This window comes from Purpureocillium lilacinum (assembly GCF_023168085.1).
Source record: "Purpureocillium lilacinum CBS 284.36 DNA, scaffold_1, whole genome shotgun sequence".
NCBI lineage: Eukaryota > Fungi > Ascomycota > Sordariomycetes > Hypocreales > Ophiocordycipitaceae > Purpureocillium > Purpureocillium lilacinum.
In genome coordinates, this window is record NW_027072111.1 from 6,554,596 (window position 1) to 6,575,264 (window position 20,669).

A 20,669-nucleotide genomic window follows, 5' to 3' on the forward strand; every position below is an offset into this window, starting at 1 on the left:
TCAGCTGGCACATTCAGTATCTTCAGGAACATGTCGCGAGCAGGTCAGTATTCCACCAATGGCAATAGTGGCCATCTTCCAAGCACTGTATGCTCCCTGAATTAGTACAGTTGTACGCAGATGTCGCGCAGCGGAATGGATTCTCTCCAACGACATACCGGGAATGCTCGAGAACAAGGTATCCCCATCTCATACAGCCAGTTCTTGCTTAGCTTCCCGTCTGCGTGCATCTTGTCTTCTCGGTTAACCTTGGGGATGTAGCGCTTCAGCCTGCGATTGCAAGTCTACGTTGGAGTCAGAAGTCATTTGGGCAAACTGCAGGGAGATCGACGTACGCCCTCGTCCACCCGGACGCGGTAGCTCCAAATACAGTCATCAGGGTACTCAAACATATTCTAGGATTCGAAGGGCAACCCTTTGCCGGTGATTCAAGGGCGCGAGCAAAATCTTCATTGATGGGCATCTGGAAACATGAACGTGGATGAACGGCAAAGCGACTAAGCCAATGGCAACCAGACATTAGCTGGACTCCGTTTTACCGTAAGAGACGAGAGCATACGGTAAGGCAGAGCAAAGGAGCAGTTTGCTGGCGAGCTCAATCCATGGCTTCCCAGTTAAATATTGCTTCATGTCTTCAGTGTAAGGGGTTGGCCGGGGTCCAATGACCTCTTCGCCAATCATAGGCGAGTCTTTTTACATGAAGGGTGACGACTCACACACGCTGCGAATAGAATACGATGACCAATATGAAAGACGCAAAAACAAACACAGCAATTGAAGTTGCTGATTCCCATGACCTAATATACACGCGTCTTGACGCCCTTCTCTGAGACGGCATGTCAGCTCGCAGAGTGACCAGTGCCCCGCGCCAACACCAAGCAGTTCCATATCGCCACCCACGCTCTCTCGAGAAGACAGAAGACACCGCGTTGCGAGCAAAAGTGGATGTGAGAGCAACACAGTACAAAAGGCTCGCTTACCCGGAGAGCACAAGCACGTGCGAGCGGGTAGCTGCGGCCAGGTCGCGGACGCGGTTGGTTACACGAGCGGCAAGATGACGCCCGGTGCGGCTGGCTGGCTCCCAATCTCTCAAGCCGTCGCCTTCCGTCTTCCCCCTCTACCCGTTCCGCGTGCATCCATCCCGTCGTCGGCTGGTCCAACGCCCGAAGGGCGGATGCCAGCTTCCTCCCGCCGTTGTATCGTATGCTCCCCTCGCCGAAGTGATAGCTACGTCGGCTCGGCGTTCGGTCTCGCTGCATGGCTACCACGGCGGTGGCGCGCACGACTGTAACTCTGCACTTCTGCGAACTACGCGCGTACGCGCTGCTCCCCTGCAGCACGCAGGAGGGAAGAAGTGGCAGGGCAAGGGGGGCGTTGTCCTCCCGCACAGCTGCATGTGGCCGTCATGGCCTGTCCAACCGTTCCATCAACCAACCTGCCCCCCTTGTTGTGTCTCCGCATCCAGGACAGGCCCCTCGTCGCCGTAGATAGGGTCCCTATCGAACCAACCGAGCTTCCTGATGCCCTCGAGCCTCGTTTCCTCGCCGCCTCTTCCGTAGCACATGTCCCACGCCGGCGCGCCGACAGGGTAGCTGCCCACCATTTGGAAGCCCTGCGGCCCCATGTCCTCGAGCAGCCGGTGCCCGACGCCAGCCGGGACGACGACGACGTCGCCGCCCTCGACGACCGGCTCTAAACGCCCCGGGTTATCCTCGCCGCCGAAGCAGAGGCGCGCGCGGCCGTGCGTCACGCATAGCACCTCGTGCGTGTTGCTGTGGAAGTGCGTTGTGTCGTACATGGTGAAGCGCCACTGCGGCGCCACGGCGCCCACGCGGGATAAATGCGTTTCGATCTCGCTGGGGCTTGTTCCGGATGGGAAGACACTGTGGTAGATGAGGAGGGGCCGGTTCTGTATGCTTGTGTTGGGTATCATGTTCCACGCCGGGATGTAGTGACGGGAGACGCGGAGCGACGACAGCGGTATTGGCTTCGCCATTCTGATCTGGAAATTGAGGTACTAACTTGCCTCAGAGTTTCTGGTTTGTGTGTGAATTGGTATCACTGTCGAGGAATGTTTTGTGTGCGGCTTGTTTAAATGGTGAAGTTGAAGTCAGTAAGGCTGGTTAACCGCCCGTGGGTGTGTGATTTACGATGGGCAACAGCGGGGGCGGGGGAGGCAGTTGGAGTCACTTTGCTGCAAGCTTGACATCATTGTGCCACCTTCAACGCAATTCTGCAGCGGCGCCACTCCAGACTTCACGACGGCAGCCGTGGGCAAGAATACAGTTCCTTGCATTAGAATTCAATATAGATCGCTTTCGTCTTCTTGCGCCAGCTCCTCTATTGCTTCTCGGCCACGACCTGGGGCGTAAAGTACACCGTCTGGATGCCCTCAATCGTGAGCCCCTTGGCGGCGGCCTTGAGGTCCTGGTGAGCCTTGCACTCGTTGTCGTAGTACATCATGTCGTCGAGGTTGGCGAATTCGGTCTTTGCAACGACGGTGAAGCCGTTGGAGCGCGGGTCCGCCTCTGCGACACCTGCTGTCAGGGAGAGAATGTACGGGGCGCCATTCTGGGGCGTTGATGTCAGCTTTCTTGCATCTCGCACGTACCCCGCGTTCCAGCGACCGGGGATCCTTTCGATGGACCAACGATGCCGGGGAACCGCGGCCGGTGCGCGGCCTGAGGTTGGGTTCAACTCACTCGCTGTGCCTTTGCATTGACAACCTTGTACTCGGCAATCAGCTTCTGTTGGTCCTCAGGCTTGGGGGCCTTGAACATGGTGATTCTGTGAACGCGGTCTGCCATCTTGACTTGCTGAGAGCTGAATGTCCTGCCGCCGTGGAGTGGAAGTCTGTCGATAACTCGCAAAGCAGAAAACGGCTGTTGATGTCGTAAAGGCAAAGGGAAACGAGTCACGAGGCGATTCATGCCAATATAAGCAGGGAGAGTCAGCAAGAAACGGATCAAGCGGAGAGCGGCTTTATAATCGTCAGGGACGGCATCTCCACCCCCGAATCCGAGGCGTTTCGTGCCCCGCCCACGCCGATTGCCGGTCCCCGCAGCGTCTTGAGAGCCGTCCCGCGGCGTAATTCCGGCGGTGTCATAGGCGGATTTATTATTGGAGAGGCCGGCTTCTGCTGGGCGCGTGCTCGGTATTCTGCGGCATAATGCAAACCACCACTTGGCTGGGCCACGACGGCGACGACCCCTGAGACTTCCCACTCGAGGAAGAGGGCGAATTCAAGCTGTTGGCTCGAGATGATGGCAATGGCACTGCCTCAGCGACGGATGATTTCGCGGAGATGCTGTGGTCGCGTTCGCGTTGCGCTCTCCGTGGAAAGCGGAGCAGGGTTGGAGCCGAGGTCAGGAGTTGCGGTCGTGGGGCCACGGAGCAGACGCATCGTAAGCCGTGCAAGTCATACACGTCGCTTTTGACTTACATTGAGATGGAAGATTCTAGTTGGCAGCGTGTGAGAGAGGTTTGAGGAGGACGAAGGGTCAGCCCGCCGGCTGAGACAATCCACCCCTGCTTTGCCTGCCAGCTGGCACCTTCCTCACTCGACTGACAGCAGCAGCGTACCTTCCCGGTCTCGTTCATCGACCCAGCTAGCAGGCTGGACGCATCGCGTCAACAGTCCACCGTGTCACATTTTTTCCCCCCAAGCATTCACCACGCCATGTTCAAGTGTCTCTAGAAAGCAACACGTTCATTCGTTCATTCATTCGTCTGGCCAATGTAACGCACCATTACTTAGCACTGTTTGCTGGCAATACCCAGCACCCGACCAACATCGCCATGTCCCTCCCTACCTGGGTCTGCCGCGGCCGCTGTTTCGCGGTTCATGACGCATCCCAATGCAGCCCCGTCATGCACGAAGAAGTCAGCCATATCGGTCTCACCTAGTACTTTTGCCCGGCCCATCTGGTATTCCATGCCATTTTCCTCTTTGCGGGATCTCCCCAGCCGTCGTGCGGCGAATGCGCCGTTCTCTTCTTCCACCAGGCCCACCGCGCTACCTGGCTGCAGAAATACGATGTCGGCGCCGTCTTGTCCAACGTGTCTCGAGTCTTTCGCGACGTTGTGGCCGACACGACAAGGCTCCTCGACGAGATCGACGAGATTCAGCCCCACCAAGCCCAGGACCTGGACCTGTCGATGCCTCCCTGCGAGGTATCCAACGACGTCTTCAACGAGATACCCAGGGGAGACTGGACATACAGGTCCCTGGGCACCCGGCTCATCCCCCACAAGCGATTTGCCGACACGTACCTGCTTGAATACCGCACCTTTCAGGGAGCGTTGGCGTACCAGCCGTGCTCGAGGAATATCCGTTCCATGGGCTTATTCGACTCGCTGCAGCCGCTCGAGCCAAACGGCGACCAAGTCTTCAAGGAGGCTCGGGAGTGGTCGTGCGTAACGCAATCCATATTTGCCCTACCAAGGGAGCTGAGATGGGTGCTCGCCACGATATACAACTTCGCCAACGAGGTACTCCGACTAGACTCCGACGAGAACACGGCTTGGCAGATGCGGTCATGGCTCGTCCACTGGTACACCGTTGCGGATGAGCTTTTCAAGTTCTTTGGTATCCTCGCAGAAAGTCCCGAGGTTGACTGGTTCAGCCGCCCGTGTGCGACGCCTGAGACTTTGCCACAGCAGGTGCACAAGTCTCCCACCAACCGCCAGTCGAACGGCACAGATTCGTCGAGTGCCAGGACCATCGTCCGTCACTTCAATTCTCTGAGGAATGCGGGAAACGAGCAACAGTATCAGGTCAGGCATTCCAACGCCGCTCTCATACACGGATGGTTGTCGACGCAAACGCGTCTGCCGCAGCTCCATGATACGGCGTTATTCGATCCCGCCCCAGGAGGCTACGCTTCGTCGTGGGCCAACCTCCCCCCAGCGGCTGCCAGATGGTCCCGAGAGAGTTCCATGGCCGCATCATCAAACCTCAACCCAGCTGCCCCAGCGTTCATGCCGGTCCCACCGCCGACGGTCTGTTCAACCTTCACATCTCGCGAGGATAGTCATGACTTTGACGAGGGCTACGCATCACAGAGTGACTGCGGTAAAGAGATCTTGAGTCAACCGCAGACTCTGTCAGTATAAGCCATGTCCTTTCGGTTTTGTCATAGTCTTCAAGGGGTCTGTACTGTCGGAGATCGGACTTGAGATCCATGGATCCCAGGCGGGACTAGTCGCGTTCGACCAGCATTGGCGGGCGAAATGGCTCCAGCGCCTTGATTTCTCTTTGTGTATATGGCTAGGTCTATGGGAACAAGCGTCGAGAAGCGGTACAAGGCAATAGTCATTTGATATGGGTGTTATGCAGTCGCCTTGGGTGTCATCTGTGCGACAGCTCTGGACGTATTGGTAATGCTGTCTATCATCCCGAACGCCAGCCTATCTCATCATTTTGTAAAGCATACAGTCGGGTCCGTCCCTCACGCCGTCATTCCATGAGCGAAGAAAACATCAAAATCGTCGAATCACCGCGCAGCTGTCCACGGACAGAGCGACTGCCCCAAGATCCGTACGAGACCTGCCCGAAAAGGCGTCTATTCATCTCCATGTGCCTCCAACACCAAAGCGAACTCCCGTAGCCATCAAATAAGATCCAACAAGACCCCTGGCAACGAACCAGCGTCGAAGACTAGGCGCTCTTTACTGCGCAGCAAACATGCTCATATAGACGCCCCACGCGACGCCCGCCAGGCATCCAACGAGGTTGCGCCCCTCGACAGTTTTGACGAGAGAAAAGTTGACGAGGCTGACGAGGGGCCAGAACTTGACGCCGGCGAGGACAATGGGCCAGAACTCGGCGCGGGCGGCGGCCCATACGGCGTCGCCGTCGACGGCGGCGAAGTCGATGCTCCCCGGGCGGGTCCAGTGGTCGACGGCGCGGGTCAGATTGGTGATGCGCGGGGCGGGGTGCATGGCGGCGCGGAGGGCGTGGATGAAGGTGCTGAAGAGGAGGGTGTTTACGGCGGCGCCGAGGGTGTTGTCGAGGAGGAACTTGGCGAGCGTGTTGCGCAGGGAGAGGGGCGGCTCGTCGTCCTTTTGCTGCTTCTGCTGCTGACTCTTTTTCTGCTGCTTCTTCTCCTTGCCCTCGTCACGGGCTTTGCTGGCTTGCGTGGCCTTGGGCTTCGCGCCCGAGGATGGGTGCGACGGAAAGACGGACTCGAGGAGTTCCTGCCTGTGGTGCTGTGTGAGCGAGACTGGCCTCCCTCCTCGTCCTTCTCAGGACCGCCGGCTCTTGGAGAGGCCATGGTCTCTCGCCATCATCAACGTCAGGGAGGGGGGCCGTACCAGAGAAAGTTGGGCGGCGTGTTGACCACGCTGTAAAGCAGGAACTGGAACACCGGGATCCAGTCTATCGCCATCTCAGTCTGCAGAGAGTCAGCCACGGTTCCTCGCACACCGTCAAATTCGCCCCTCCCCTTTCTTCCAGTCATGCTAGCTAGCTGGCAACTTATAGTATCGGCCTCTTCTGTTGCCAACACCAAACGCCACGCTCAAACAACACACGAAAAGCGCAATCGGCTTGCTCGTCCTCACCTTGTTTCTGTTCGCCGTGATGAGCTGCGCCAGCACATTGGAGACGGCGCCCAGCAGGGCCGCCTGCAGCGTCGCGTTGAAGATTGGGTGGCGCGCCATTTTAGATCCTTTCCCCTTCTCCTTCTTCCGACGCAGAGGGACTTCAAGTTATCTTACAAAAAGAGAAAGAGAAGAATTTGCCCGTAATCCTCGTTAATGGAGGAAATGCAAGCGTATTGTGAGGGTGCGTGTAAAGGGGCCGCGCTCTTGGTTTTGAGGCGACGTGGTGTACTTGTATGAAGCTGGGCGGCTGCTGTCACGTGGTGGGGCTCTTCCACAGGGCGTCCCATCGCAGCGGCGCCTGGCACGGCGCGCATGTCCATGTCCATGTCGCCAGGGGCTGTTGCGTTCGTGGCGGCGTCTCAGCCCAGCTGCGCACGGTGCATTGATGAGACGCTTCCACGGACGATCTTTCTTGATTTGTGCATTTTAGCAGGGTGTTTGTTTGTTATTTTTTCGTCATCCTGTCTATATGCCAATGGCTCCGACGCCGTTGACGCATACGCCTCCGCGCCTGGGTTTCCCCCTCCTTGACTACTGGATACACGGCAGTTGTTGTGATGAAAGGCTGCCCTCGTCCCTTCTTCAATTCGTCCATCATCATAAGCAGGCATGAGCCTGCCTTCGCGTCCTCGCGCATCAGCCATAGAACCATTGCCGGTCAAGTTCTATGTTGACGACGAAACGTTACCCTTGCCACCTCCAATCGGAGGCACCTTGTTCTTCCAATGCGTCGCCGTAACCGCTCAAGCCCTGGTGAGGATCCACATGAAGAATAGCTGGACGATGTAGGAGTAGAAGAAGAGGAACTGCGTCCTCTGGTTCCGCTTGGCCCTTGAGTCGGTCTGCATCGGGCCGCCGGTGTTGCCCGACGACTCGGGGAGGAGAACGTACTTGAGCGAGCGCATCTTGAGGAGCAGTTAGTCGCAGATCGTGACAGGGTTGTGTGAGGAACCTACCAGGAAGAGCGAGTTGGCCAGGAACGTGTAGAAGAACACAGCCCAGCCGACCCAGCCGCCCGTGCCCTTGCCACCGTTGACAAGCTCGGCCACGACAATCGTGACAATGATGCCGACAAACTTGTATCCCGAATACGCAATGAGGTCAAAGAGCTGCGACTGGCTCGAGATGCTCAACAGGTAGCACCCGAGCTTCAGGGCGACTATCTCGACGATGACAACCGCCAGCCCTATCGTTGCCGTGTACCCCAGCAGCTCCGGCTGGAACTGACCCCTCAGACCCGCGATCAGAGTCGAGAGAAGGATATATGTGACGAGGGCCATTACTGCAGCGCGGCTTGTCAGACTCGAGCACTCTTCGCCATGGCATCGGGGGTTAACGAACCTGGAATGTACATGTCGGGGCTGTTGATGTCCTCCCGCGGAGGCAGGTACCAGCCCTCCTGGCCATTCGCGCCGACCGCTTGCTTGCGCGACCAAGGCTTATGCCGCCACGGGAAGAGGACCAGGAAGAGCTTGTTGACGACGTACGAGTTGGAGACATTGAAGTAGTGTTTTAACGCCGAGACGTTGACGTAGCGGCCAAACTGCGCAACCGTTAGCATAAGCCGACGCCTCCCTTTGCCACGCCTGCCCGCCACTGCTGCAGCTACCGAGCGTCGCAAGCTAGCTGGCGAGGAGGTCGAGAAGTGGGTGTACACACGTTTTGCTCAACGTATTCCTGGCCATGTTTAAAGGCCGTCTGCCCAAACTGCGCGGCCACCTGCGCCGTGGGATCGTTCATGAACTGCCCATAGGCGCCAAAGACGTTGCCCGCCGAGCCGCCCTGCTGCTGGTAGGGCGTCCCGCCGTAGCCCTGCTGATGCGACTGCGCCGAGCCGGGCGGCGGCGGCGGCGACCGCAGCTGGGGCACTGTGGAAACGTGCTGCGGCACGGGGTGGTGCAACGGGGGCGACTGCCCGTACGACGCCCGTTGCATGGCGATGGAGGAAGGCGGTCTGGCTGAGCGCGTCGCGTGTGTCTGTGGGCGTGCGGGAGGAAGTTTCGCTGTGTCGGCCGGCGCTGTCGAGGTTGCGGCGGCAGTAGAGTGCGGTTGAGGGGGTTCGCAGACGGCGAGGGAGGGAGAAGGGCGGCGGTGTTGATGGTGGTGGTGGTAGGTTTAGCTGGCTGTGAAGCTTCCAGGCGTGCTACGGCCAAATGAGGCTGGTGAGCCTGAGCATCAGGAAATGTGGTCGCTTTGGTACAGCTGGCAGGCAGCCCCTCTAGTGTGGCTGGTGCCTCGACTGTGTCCCATGCCCAAATGCCAGGAGAGCGGACAGCACCACTAGCAGCGCTACAGGGCAACTGCGGCCTGGGGGATCAAGTGGAGCTAAAGTGGCAGTGGCCACCACGTGATGTGGCCCAGAATGTTCCGGGCCCCCCAAGACCTGAAAGAGACCAGCAAGACAAGTTCGCTATCGCTATCAGTTGGCGCGGGACCCTTGCAAGACTGGCCGACGCCGACGCCGACCGAAGCTGTGGCACGGCATCTCCGACGACGACAATCCGTTCGCCTCCCGTCGCACCCTCTTCCAACGATTAATTCTGCGTCGCCCAATTTGTTTATTGATCCTCCAAGTACAAAGGCGGCAGTAGTCAAAACTCTGTCAGGCGCGCCGCGGCCACCTGGCCGGCTTGCAAAAGTCTCCTCCTCGTCGCTCCTCCGACCCATCGCCGTTCCTCGACTGTCACCACCCATCCCCCTTCTCCCGGTCCACGGCGGACCCCCGACGCCGCCATGTTGGACACGTTCGAGATCATCACCACCTCTGGCGTGGTCCTGTGGTCCAGGACGTATGCGCCCGTCAACCCGTCCGTCGTCAACAGCTTCATCGCCGACACCTTTATCGAGGAGAAGCGTAGCGCCAGCGCAATCCAGGACGCGCAGTCGGCGGCCACGAATCCTCCATACAAGAGGGACCAGCACACGCTCAAGTGGACCATTGTGAAGGAATTGGGCATCATCTTTGTCGTAAGTCGGCACAGCGGCTCTCTACTACGGGACGACTACTGAACGCGTTTGCGACACAGGCTGTCTACCGATCCCTCTTCCACCTCTCGTGGGTCGACAAGCTCGTCGACAACATCCGCACCATCTTCGTCTCGCTGTACGGCGAGCAGCTCAAGAAGCCCCACACAACCATTGTCGAATGTACCAAGTTCGACGACTATTTCGACCAGCAGATCCAAGAGCTAGACACGTCGAGCTCGGCCGATCCCACGACGCGGGAAGTGGCAGCCAGCGCTGTGGAGGATGCGCCAGCTGCCCCCGGCCTCACCTACAGGGGCAGAGCCCTCCACAACGACGCGCCCGATGAGCCGTCAAACGAGTCTACCCCGATAGTCACGCCGAACACGTCGCGGCCCTCCACTCCGGGCGGCAGCCATCTGGTGGTCGGCAAGGCTGGTCCCGTCGCGAAAATGTCCAGACGGGCACGAAAAGCCCAAAATGCCGGATCGGCGGCGGCTTCGTCAGGCGACGAGACGGCGGCCAAGCCAAAGAAGAGCGGCAAGGTGCGCCGGGTCTGGGACGCAGACGGCTTCGCCAACGAGGAGAGCGACGACGTCAAGCTGGACTACTCTGCACAGCTCAACCCGTCGAGCGACAACGAGGCCGAGACTGTCGGCCGGTCAAGCGCCGTGGACGCTGTGGATGCGTCGACCTGGGGCTCCTCGAGCAAGGGCAAGTTTGTGCTCAAAGACCTCGGCGACGAGGTGCACGACATGCTCGCGTCCGCCGAGGCCAAGAAGGCCGCAGTGAGCACGCAGACGGAGGCTAAGGGCGGCCTCCTCGGCTCTGGCGTCAACGCCATCAGCGGGCTGTTTCGAAACGTTGTTGGCGGCAAGACCCTGACAAAGGAGGAGTTGGACAAGGCCATGAAGGGCATGCAGGAGCACCTCCTGCGAAAGAACGTCGCGCGCGAGGCTGCCGTGAGGTTATGCGAGGGCGTTCAGAAAGAGCTCGTCGGCGTCAAGACGGGCAGCTTCGAGGGCATGTTTCCACCGCTCTGAGCTCCCCTCGGTTGACCCACCACTAACACAGCGTGCAGGCATCAACTCGAAGATCCAAACAGCCATGGAGTCCTCCCTCACCAAGATGCTCACGCCCACCTCCTCCCTCGACCTGCTCCGCGAGATCGACGCCGTCACCGCGCCGCCTGCCACCTCGCTGCGCAAGGCCCGCCCCTACGTCATCTCCATCGTCGGCGTCAACGGCGTCGGCAAGTCCACCAACCTCTCCAAGATCTGCTTCTTCCTCCTGCAGAACAAGTACAAGGTCCTCATCGCCGCCGGCGACACCTTCCGCTCCGGCGCCGTCGAGCAGCTCGCCGTCCACGTCCGCAACCTCAAGGAGCTCACCGCCCGTGAGGGCGGCCAGGTCGAGCTCTACCAAAAGGGCTACGGCAAGGACGCCGCCGCCGTCGCAAAGGACGCAGTCGCCCATGCCGCCCACGAGGGCTTCGACGTCGTCCTCATCGACACGGCTGGCCGCCGGCACAACGACCAGCGCCTCATGTCGTCGCTCGAGAAGTTTGCCAAGTTTGCGCAGCCGGACAAGATTCTCATGGTCGGCGAGGTACGTCCCATATACACACCTAACCAACCCCCTTTTGTTTCTGTTTCGCCTTGTTGCCTTATGTTTCCTGGTTCAACCCCCCGCCCCCCTTCACCCTGTCCCGTCCCAATAATGCCCTGCTCCTGGCTAACACCCGGCCCCTCAAACCAGGCCCTCGTCGGCACCGACTCCGTCGCCCAGGCGCGCAACTTCAACGCCGCCTTCGGCTCCGTCCGCACCCTCGACGGCTTCATCATCTCCAAGTGCGACACCGTCGGCGACATGGTCGGCACCCTCGTCTCCCTCGTCCACGCCACAAACGTCCCCGTCCTCTTCGTCGGCGTCGGCCAGCACTACTCGGACCTGCGCAACTTTTCCGTCAAGTGGGCCGTCGAGAAGCTCCTCAGCTCGGCCTGAAGAACCACCCGCCGTTGGGAGGCGACGACGAGAACGACGACGACGACGACGAGAAATGGGATATTCCTTGTTCGCCATGTATTCTGCGCTTGCGGCTCGCAGGGCTGTCTGCCGGCGGGAGCGTCTTGCCCCGTTCCGGCGCCGGCGGCGAGTACTTTGGGGCAGGCTCATGCGCCCACGCACCCACCCCCTTGGATCGGGGTCTTTGTTGCGCGTCTTGTACACTACCTAGTCATGAAGCAGTATACCCCAATCATGTGGTATTAGTGGCAATCAATAAAACACAAACCCTCTCTGAGCCACCATGTGGCTCCCCGTACTTCGTATGCACGCCCACACCAGCTTCACTCACCATCACGGCAGCAGCAGTAGCAACGCAGCGCGTAGAAAGAGGAGGGCAATTATTACTATGTACCTCATACAGCATTTCTCACAAAAAAGGGTGTCTGGTAAAAACAAATGGAGGAAGTCGGTGTACCATACCCGCCCTTCATTTCCACCTAAACGGCGCTCCTCGAGAGGCAAGCTCTCTCTACCCCATCCGTCCCTCCGTTCCTCCCTGCGCACCCACCCACCGCTATGCGTCCCACAAAGGAAAGCAAGCGCACACGCCGACGCCATCCACCGAGGCGAGATGAGCAGCTTCAACCGGGAGAGCACAGAGAGCGCGCACGAAACGGCTATAACAGAAGACGCTCCCGTGCCAGTTTGTCAATCTGTGGCAGCAGTTCATGTTCAAGCTCGTGGAAACGAAGAATTGTGTGCTGGAAAAAAGTGTGCGCAAACGACGTCGTCGAAGGCGGCTTCGAAGTGGAAGTGTAAAACAAAGACAGCAACAGCCAATCCAAGGGGGTATCTTTCTAGGTTCAAGTGGTGATGTGTGGTATTTCGCAGTCTGAGTGGAATAGAAGAAGAAGAAAAAGAACGCAAGCTGGGTGCAGTGATTCATGACCGCTGCGCACATTTGCTCGTCTTCAATAGCCATTTTTGTCTTCTCTCTCCGGCAACAAAGCAGAAACAAAGGAAAGGTTGAATATGTAGTGGTTCCAGACGTCGCCGGCGTGTCATTCTCGAAACGTGCGGCGTGGTCTGCTGTCGAAGGTTTAATCCTCTTCGAAAAAGTCATGATCGTCAAAGTCGCCCGGCTGGGCGTCGGAATCATACCCGCTCTCGCGCATCATAGGCGGCGTCTGAGGGTGATCTCTTCGCTCGTGCTGGCGCGGCGGGGTGCTCTGCACCGAGGGCATCACATCTGATCGACGGGAAGCAGTCGACTCGCCCCGCGGACGAAGCGGTGCGCTGCTTTGGGACGTATAACGACGGCCGGTGCTGGCAAAGGCGGTCGGCTGCGGTCGGTTGTCAACAGGCGGCGTCTGGCGCAGACCCGATGCTGGTGGGGTTAAGAGGCCCCCGAGCAGGCTGTTCTGGGGGCTCGTTACGCCTCTGCTCTTAGAGGGCGTGGCGTTGCTCCCGGCAGGGGAGTTGAGAGCGGCAGAGATGCTTCGGAATGAGGGCTGGCTCGACTTGCGCCAGCTACCCCAAGCCGCAGCAATCGGGCCGACGGCTTGAGCAACTCGTGGCGTCGCCGCTTGGATGGTCTGAGCAATATTGGGCAAGGTAATGGCCGAGCCTCCGTTCATTGCCCTCTCCCGCTCCTGCTCCTCCATCTGGAGGTTGGCCTTGAGCCGGATGGCAGCATCCTTGACCGCCTCACGATTATAGGCATCCCCGGACAGCGCAGTGATGATATCTTGGAGGTCACCGTGCCTCACGCTAAGAAGCTCACGCAGCCAGATGATCTCGTCATCGCGCTTCGAAATCTTGACCGCGGCATCAGGATCGGACTTGGCCACGATCTGCTCCAGTTCCTCGATCCTCTGTTCGCGGGCTTGGAGCTGCTCTTGGAGAACCATGATGGACTCGCGGAGGGCCTGTGGAGAAATCTTCTCGGGCGGCTCGAGCTTCCTGTCGACGGCCTTGGGTTGGGAGGCAATGACAGCGGCGGCTGGGCCGGGCTCGACACCAGCCGACTTGGCAGCCTGAGCTGCAGCTGCGGCGGCTTCCTTGGCGATCTCGAGCTTGTCCTCGAGGTGCACGACGCGGTCCTGCAGGTGCTCAATCTTGGACGACGACAGGCTAAGGCGCTCAAGGAGCTGTTGTTCTGTTCGCTGGGCATCCTCGGTGGCGTTGCTGACCTGTCGCTCGTAGCGAGCCTGCATGTCCTCGGTTTCGTTCTCGTGCTTGCGCTTGAGCTGCTCCAGCTCAGTGGCCTTGGTACTCTGGGCCTCTTCCAGGAGCATCTCGCTCTGAGCCTTGGCGGTGTCGGCCTCGAGCTTGACATTGTCCAATTCAGTGCGCAGCTTCGTATTCTGCTCCTCGAGCTCTTCTCGGACAACGTTGACGTGATGGTTGGCAGCATCGACCTCGGTCTGAAGGGCCATCCGGGTGCGCTTGACTTCGCTGGCTCCAGACTCCCGAGCCTCCTCGAACTCGCGCTGGTAACGGGACGCAGCCTGCTGAAGCTTGTGGTTCTCGGTGCGCAGCTCGGCCAACAAGCCCTCCAGACGCTTGTTTTCGCTGACAGCACGCATCCCCGTACGCTCGTTCATCTGGAGGCGCTCCATTTCTACCTCCAGGCGCTCGCGAGTCTTTGCTTCGGCCTGCAATCTCGCATCAAGCACTTCTTGTCGGGCAATCATAGTCTGATCTCTCTTGATGCGGCGGGCGTTCTCCTCGGCAATGTCCCTAGCGGCTTTGCCCATGTCATCCTGCAGAGACAGGAACTTTGTGCGCCACGTCTCGCGCAGGCGCTCGTTCTCTTCGAGTTGCGTGGCCAACGTGTTGAGTGTCTTTTGCATATGTTTGTTCTCCTCCATCACGTAGGCCAGTTCGCCAGACTTGCGCCTGGCAGCTTCGTCGGCTCGTTCGGCCTCAGCTCGCCAGTGGTTGTTGTCCTGGCGCACGGTCCGAAGGTCCGCCTCGAGTGTGTTGATCTTGTTGGTCATCTCCGTTTGCGACTGAGAAGAATTGGTCTGCGCAGCCTCGAGGAGGGTCATCCGCATGGCAGCCTTACCGCCAGTCTGCTCGAGACCCTTGATCTTCTGATCACGCTCCTCAACGACGTCTCTGAGGCGTGTTTCCTCTTCAGATGAGATTCTCAGCAGACGTTGTACCTCGGAGAGCCTATCTTCGGCACTGCGTCGAATCTTGACCTCATCCTCGGTCTTGTCCTCCTGCTGCCTCAGACGCTCCTCGAGGTCCGCAACACGCTGGTCGAACACGCTTCGGTTGATAATTTCAACCTCCACCCGAGTCTCAGCGTTCAGGAGCTTGCGGTGGAGCTCCGCTGCGGCATCCTCGGCAGCTCTGCGCTCCGTGACCTGTTTTTCAGCGAGGGCATACTGGTCCTGGAGGCGCTCTTCCGCCTCAGCAAGCCTGGACTGAAGGTTCTCGACCTTGTTCAGCAGCTGCTCGTCAGGTCTCGCTGTGAGAAGCTTTCGAATCTCAGTGTCATGGGTGTTCGCCCGCTCTTGCTCCTCAGATCGAGCCTGTAAGCTGGCAGCGATCTGTTCCTTCATTTCCTCGAGCGCCTTGCGGAGTACGGACTCTTCCGCGGGGGTTTCTCCTCGAGCAGCAGGGGGCTGGCGCTCTTGCGAACCCAACGCTTCAATGACGGCAGCCTTGATGAACTCCATTCTGCGATCCCGGCGCGGGCTAGCGGACCGGCGAGGCGCAGGCAGGTCGTCGTCCTCGTCATCAGCGTCGCTCTCTTGGAACTCGACGGAAATGCTGCGCATTTCGCGGCGCGGGGAAGGAGCACGTCGCGACTTGGGCGCCACGGCATGCTGAATGGCCGACAGAGACCTCTCCAAGGGCTCCAGCCTGGCCGCCAGTAGGTTACCAACAATATCATTGACACGCCCGTCAAAGAACTGGGTCCGGCTAGCAAGCTTGTCGTGCTCATCTTCAGTGAAAGCACCTTCCCAGTCACTGGCAAGCTCGCTTTCGATTTGAGGCTCGTCAAACTCGTTGTCGAGATCAGGAGAGCGAGGGCTGATTGGCGGATCAACGAAGGGATCCTCCAACTCAGTGCTGAGCATCGGAGGCGCCTCGGGCGTAGCATGATATTGACGAGGCGTAGCGCTCGCTCCATCGCCGGTGAACTGGTCCTTCGGGAGTTGCAGTTCATGGGTTCGAATGTCGATCTCAGTTTCAGCTGTGGCTGATCGTTGCCATTGCGGGATAGTGTCCTTGTTCTTGTTGACTCCCATCGAAGGGTCAGTCTCGAGATGCTGCATAACCGCGTCGATCTCCTCAAACGTTGGTTCGCGGTCTTCTCCAATATCAATGAGTCGTTCAAGAGGACCTGCATCGTCTTGCTCTTCCACAGATTTGATGATCTCCTGGTCAGACATGGGCTTCTGGGGCTGTTCTTCGGGGGAAGGCTCTTTGGCGAAGCGCGAGCCCGCAAGACCTTGGGGCTTCGGTGGCGGCGAGGCGAAGCGCGACGCGCCCAGTCCCTTCGGGGTAATTGTCCGTCTTGCAGGCGGAGGCGAGGGCTCGCGATCTTTGACGTCTGAAACCTCGGGTTCGACAGTCTTGTCCTGGTCTTGCTCGTCTTGCTCGTCTGATGGCCAGACACCGCTGGGCACGAACGGTTCCGCCGTAGCAGACATGGACTTCTTATGCTCCGCCTGGCCCAAGCCGGTATCTCCAAAGGCCTGCGCCTCGCTGAAGTTTTGAGCCTCGAACTTGGAGTCGAATTCGAAAGGAGTCCAGTTGCCGTTCTCTACCGCCGGCGACGTCTCAGAAGCAGCCGCGGTCGTAGCCTGCGTGTCCATATGATCCGTCGCCATCGATGAGATAGATGTGTCCACGGGCAGCGCGTCATCGCCCTCTTCGAGAGCGGAGACCTCCTCCGCACCACTGTGCTCATCACGGTCAAGGTCATCTGGCCGCTCTGCGAAAAGAGGTACGTCATTGCCGTCCGGCGCCTCGCTCCTGGCTCGCTTGACTCGCGATTCATCATTCGCTAGACGACCAGTATCGTCCTCGCGAATCTCATCGTCTCGAGTGGAAAACTTGCCAGATTTGGCAGACGATCTGCTAGACGGCCGGACAATGGGGATAGCCTTGGACTTCTTGGTTGGCTTGATGATGTCGCTAGTGACGCTGATGTTCCCGAAGATGGAGTTCCTCTTCCCGTTCTCGCTGCCAGACCCGATCGGGCTAGTAACAGAGCCAGAGATGGATTGGAACGGAGTGAACGACGGCGCATCGGGTCGGAACTTGGGCCCAGACGTCGAGAAGCTGAAGTCAGTCTGCCCAGGAGAGAAGGACGGTGCCGTCGCGTGAAACCTGCCGGAGCCGCCGTGCTGCGAGACAGAGTTGGCCGGAGAACCCATGACGTTGCCGGCTTGGAAGACGGCCGGCTGGAAGTTGTTGCCCGAGAAATTGAACAAGCCGGGCGTGAAGGTGTTGGCGGGGTTGAACTTGAACTCTGGTGCCTGCACATTAAGCCCGGACAATGAAGGCTTGCTTCCATGACTGGACCGTCTGGTGCTTGTGGTCGACATATTGTCCTGCCAGGGGTTGCTGGCGTTGGACAGAGCCTTCTGATGGTGTCCGAGGGCAGCGGCAAAGTCAAAGTCCTGGACGGGAGTACCGAGGTTGCTAGGGTTTGTCTCGATCTCATAAGCCTCGTCGCTCTTTGCCTGTTCGGGGATGTCATTCAGGGCATTCAGCTGGTTGCGACCAGCCTGTGTGCCGTCTTGAGTCTCATCATGCTCGCGGAAAAAGTTTTGCGACAACGAATGGCCTCGGCTATGAGGACGGGGATGATGCAGAACGAGGGGCTTGCTGGGCTCCTGTGCAAACCGCTCAGCAACTGGGACGTTGCTGGACCCGTCGCGAGAGTGAGCAGGCGCAGCTTGCGCCGCATCGGCGGCAGGTCTCTCGGCTTGGTTCTGTGGGTTGTAATCCTCGTGCTCAAGCTGATTCCGAAGTTGCTCCTCGAGGTGGTATTCGGCGTCGTCAATCTCGGCTTGCAGGCTCTCCGGGTTCTGCTGCTGCTGCAGGGGTTCTGGCGTCTTCGATGGGCTCTTGTTAGCAAGCTCATCCTCCTCGCGAACCTCCTGCAACCGTGGCGAGGCCCTGGCACCCATCTGTTGGGGAAAGTACTGCAGAGACTGATGTCGATTGTGCACGTTGAAAGACGGGCTCACTGTCTGCTGGAGACCATCAAGCCCGTATGGCATCGGCGATTGCGGCGAGAGCATGCCGTTGAGATGAATCAGCGAAGGCGAGTCGTGGCGGTTGAGTCCATGCAGAACGCCACTTTGGCTTTGCCATCCATGGGGAGACTGAGCAGCCAACTGGAATGGTGAGTTGCCGGCTGGCAGTGAGATGGATTGACGAGGGTTGAACTTTCCAGGTACCGCCGCAAAAGGGACGGGTGATGGCCCCGTGGGCAGTCCAGGGCTCTGAACAGGCGGGATGAATTGTCCCGGGAAAGGGTATCCGGGAATCGCCTGGTTGCTGGAAGCCGACGACGTCGGCACAGGAGGAGAGAAAGGCAGTGGCGGATACTGCGCAGAGGGCTGTCGCGATGGATTCGTGGTCGGCGGAGAAATGGATGGTGCCTGTGGCTCATCATCTCCAAAGGAGACCCCCAGTGCTCGGAGCTTCGCCTCCTGAAGCTCGTTGACGTAGTTGGCCCAAGCATTCAGATCTGGCAAAGTAACTTGGTACGTCCTCGTAGACCGCTCTTGGGTCAGCTCATCAGGGTCGGGCCAGCCCAGTCGGCTTTGCGAATTGGCGGTACCATGCGGTTGGGAACCCTCCACCATGAGGTCAAAGCCGTTCACAGAGTACCCCAGTTCCTTCCAAGAGTCAATCATCCGCTCGACCTCGTCAGCTCGGAGGGGCATTGGGGTGCTCCCAGGACGCCCACGCCGATCATCACGAGGCAGGGAAATCATAATGTTCTTGCCTTTCCACGGTACCTTCTTTCTGAGACGTGGGCTCGCCATCGGCTCTTTGGGCAAGGGCTTCTCCAAGCTCTTGGCAGGAGTAGCGGGTCGCTGTGATTCCTCCTCCATCGCGGCTTCAAACGTCTTTTCTTCAGGAGACTCGACAGTGGGAGAAATGTCGCGCTTATCGGCAGCCAGAGAGAGCTCGGGCTCCGTAGCAGGCGCAGTGGCCAGATCAGGAGTCGCGTCCATGTCGATTATCTCGCCTGGCTTGAGGCTGATCGAGAGTCCGGGTCTCAGCGTCTCGAGGCTGGACTTGGAGCGCGGATGGCGTGAACGTCTCTTTGCCGATTGTCCGCTAACTTTGCGACTCGGCTTGGGGGTGCGAAGGTCGCCGTCGGCAAACCAAGCAAGGTCCGAGCCGCTCAGTGAAGAGTGCTCAGAGTCGCTCCCGTCGCTGAACCAGTGCTTAGGTTCAGCGTTGACGATGCCCGTGGTGTGCGTGCGGATCCAATCTTCCGTCAGGCCCCTCTGTCGCCGTCGGGCCCTGTTCGCAAGGACAGCAGCCGCGGCGCTGATGGGGGTCTGTGACTCGGGCTCGGAAGGCGCAGCGTCAGGTTGCTGCCGCAGAAAAGGAGTGTCGATGTTGAGGTGGTGGATCGGCGAGTCGTCCGATAGCTCGCTGCTGAAGCTCCGTCGGCGGAGATTGGCGTCCGTCTGGGGGTACGGGGAGCCCCAGCTGGCAGTGCCAAATTCGCCCGCCTCGGGAGGCGGCGTCCGCAGTAACTCGGCGACCCGTCCAGGGAGGACTGGGGCGGGAAGCGGCGGGAGCGCGGGAGACGACTCGATGTCTTCGTCGCCGTCGGCGGTGGACGCGGTGGACAGAGCCGGTGACACCTGCGGCTGAGGGATCTCAGACGAGGAATCGACAGGGCCGTCCTGTGCGCGTGCACGAGGACCAGAAGCCGCCGGCGAACTTTGCGGCGACGTCTTTACTGGAACCTGTTTGCGCCTGAAATTAGCTTTGGGGTTTCGGGACGTTTGCTCGGTTTGCGTTTGCCGGGACGGGAAGTAAGGATGTTGGTGGATGGCAGGCTCGCGAGCGGCCGTCTCAGCACTCACCTAGCGAGATCAGCGCAGACGAAGAACCCGTCGCCTGCAGCTGAGTCTCTCTCTATCTCCTCGCGTCTCGACTCCAAAGCTCGCTCGCTCGCTCGCTCGCACTCTCGAGGGCCCGGGGTACGTCGGGGCCGTCGTGAGCTGGTTACGCGACGCGTCGTGGTGGCCACCAAGGAGCTTTCCCGTGGGCGGGAAAGGGGGGCTTTTTAGCGGACGACTAACGCGGCGCGCGCAGGGCAGGAGGTCGTGGGGGATGGGGCCGGTTCGGCTGGGGCAGTCGCCTCCGTGTCGACAAATTAAAGGAACGACGGCGATGGCATCAGAAGAAGAACGGCGCTGGCACGGGAACAGAGATGGATCGGTGCGGCCGGACACATCGGACGGTCAAAGGGGGACGGTCGCGGCCGGGGGCGGGAGGGATGATGTCGAAGAAATAAGGTCAAAGGTTCGGGCCAAATCGAATGGAGATTCCAGGTTGCGGGTGGGAAGGGGCCAACTCGCCGGAGGTCTTGGGGGGGGTGGCCAACCACACCTAAGCTGGGCGGGTTGGCGCTGACAGAGGGCCCTGAGCTGGAGGCCCGGGGCAGCCCGTCCAGGGCACCTGCTGTTATTGCAGGGTCCCGTCGGTGTTGACGACTAGGTGCCCGCCAACCCAAGCTGGACTCGGTGCACGCGTCAATGTCGACGGCGGCGGCGGGCCTGCACCTCCATAGGTACCTATTCAAGCAAAGCCCGCACCACCGAGCAATGAACGAGTGGCCGGCCACCAGGACCTCTGCACCCCGTCTGGCTGGCCGGCGCGCTCGCACGCTGGGGACCCGAGGTGCTGCTGCTGCCCGCCGGCCGTGCAGTTTGATGAGTGGCCCGCATGCCCGCCCACCGGGATACAACAGACCACCCGGGCCGTCTCTGCGCGACAGCGGTGTCGTCGATGAAGAGTACCTCGGCCGGGTCGTCAGCGTCGGCGGCCGAGTATGGCACTCTACAGCGAGCGCATGTATCCCT

The 20,669-nt window shown here is 59.6% G+C and overlaps 8 protein-coding genes across 8 annotated transcripts; 3 read left to right on the plus strand and 5 right to left on the minus strand.

Moving 5' to 3' along the window:
- Window positions 1-1,426: 1,426 nt before the first annotated feature.
- Window positions 1,427-1,996, minus strand: PLICBS_001592 (uncharacterized protein; the record flags this gene model as incomplete). The annotated part of the gene is made up of 1 exon (XM_018317322.2): window positions 1,427-1,996. One exon carries the CDS (start codon window positions 1,994-1,996, stop codon window positions 1,427-1,429), a length of 570 nt encoding a protein of 189 aa, XP_018182847.2.
- Window positions 1,997-2,340: 344 nt separating this feature from the next.
- Window positions 2,341-2,807, minus strand: PLICBS_001593 (uncharacterized protein; the record flags this gene model as incomplete). Its single annotated transcript, XM_018317321.2, has 2 exons — window positions 2,341-2,571; window positions 2,703-2,807. 2 exons carry the CDS (start codon window positions 2,805-2,807, stop codon window positions 2,341-2,343), a joined length of 336 nt encoding a protein of 111 aa, XP_018182846.2.
- A 991-nt stretch (window positions 2,808-3,798) lies between these two features.
- On the plus strand, window positions 3,799-5,115 carry PLICBS_001594 (uncharacterized protein; the record flags this gene model as incomplete). Its single annotated transcript, XM_018317320.2, has 2 exons — window positions 3,799-3,816; window positions 3,907-5,115. 2 exons carry the CDS (start codon window positions 3,799-3,801, stop codon window positions 5,113-5,115), a joined length of 1,227 nt encoding a protein of 408 aa, XP_018182845.2.
- A 555-nt stretch (window positions 5,116-5,670) lies between these two features.
- PLICBS_001595 (uncharacterized protein) lies at window positions 5,671-6,663 on the minus strand (the record flags this gene model as incomplete). The annotated part of the gene is made up of 3 exons (XM_018317319.2): window positions 5,671-6,202; window positions 6,316-6,395; window positions 6,565-6,663. 3 exons carry the CDS (start codon window positions 6,661-6,663, stop codon window positions 5,671-5,673), a joined length of 711 nt encoding a protein of 236 aa, XP_018182844.2.
- Window positions 6,664-7,349: 686 nt separating this feature from the next.
- PLICBS_001596 (uncharacterized protein) lies at window positions 7,350-8,541 on the minus strand (the record flags this gene model as incomplete). The annotated part of the gene is made up of 4 exons (XM_018317318.2): window positions 7,350-7,511; window positions 7,563-7,888; window positions 7,948-8,149; window positions 8,266-8,541. 4 exons carry the CDS (start codon window positions 8,539-8,541, stop codon window positions 7,350-7,352), a joined length of 966 nt encoding a protein of 321 aa, XP_018182843.1.
- A 798-nt stretch (window positions 8,542-9,339) lies between these two features.
- Window positions 9,340-10,613, plus strand: PLICBS_001597 (uncharacterized protein; the record flags this gene model as incomplete). The annotated part of the gene is made up of 2 exons (XM_018317317.2): window positions 9,340-9,573; window positions 9,633-10,613. 2 exons carry the CDS (start codon window positions 9,340-9,342, stop codon window positions 10,611-10,613), a joined length of 1,215 nt encoding a protein of 404 aa, XP_018182842.2.
- Window positions 10,614-10,677: 64 nt separating this feature from the next.
- PLICBS_001598 (uncharacterized protein) lies at window positions 10,678-11,574 on the plus strand (the record flags this gene model as incomplete). The annotated part of the gene is made up of 2 exons (XM_018317316.2): window positions 10,678-11,178; window positions 11,329-11,574. 2 exons carry the CDS (start codon window positions 10,678-10,680, stop codon window positions 11,572-11,574), a joined length of 747 nt encoding a protein of 248 aa, XP_018182841.1.
- Window positions 11,575-12,677: 1,103 nt separating this feature from the next.
- PLICBS_001599 (uncharacterized protein) lies at window positions 12,678-19,984 on the minus strand (the record flags this gene model as incomplete). Its single annotated transcript, XM_065599864.1, has 2 exons — window positions 12,678-19,557; window positions 19,971-19,984. The coding sequence occupies 2 exons, from the start codon at window positions 19,982-19,984 to the stop codon at window positions 12,678-12,680; spliced, it is 6,894 nt and encodes a 2,297-aa protein (XP_065455936.1).
- Between the last annotated feature and the right edge of the window lie 685 nt (window positions 19,985-20,669).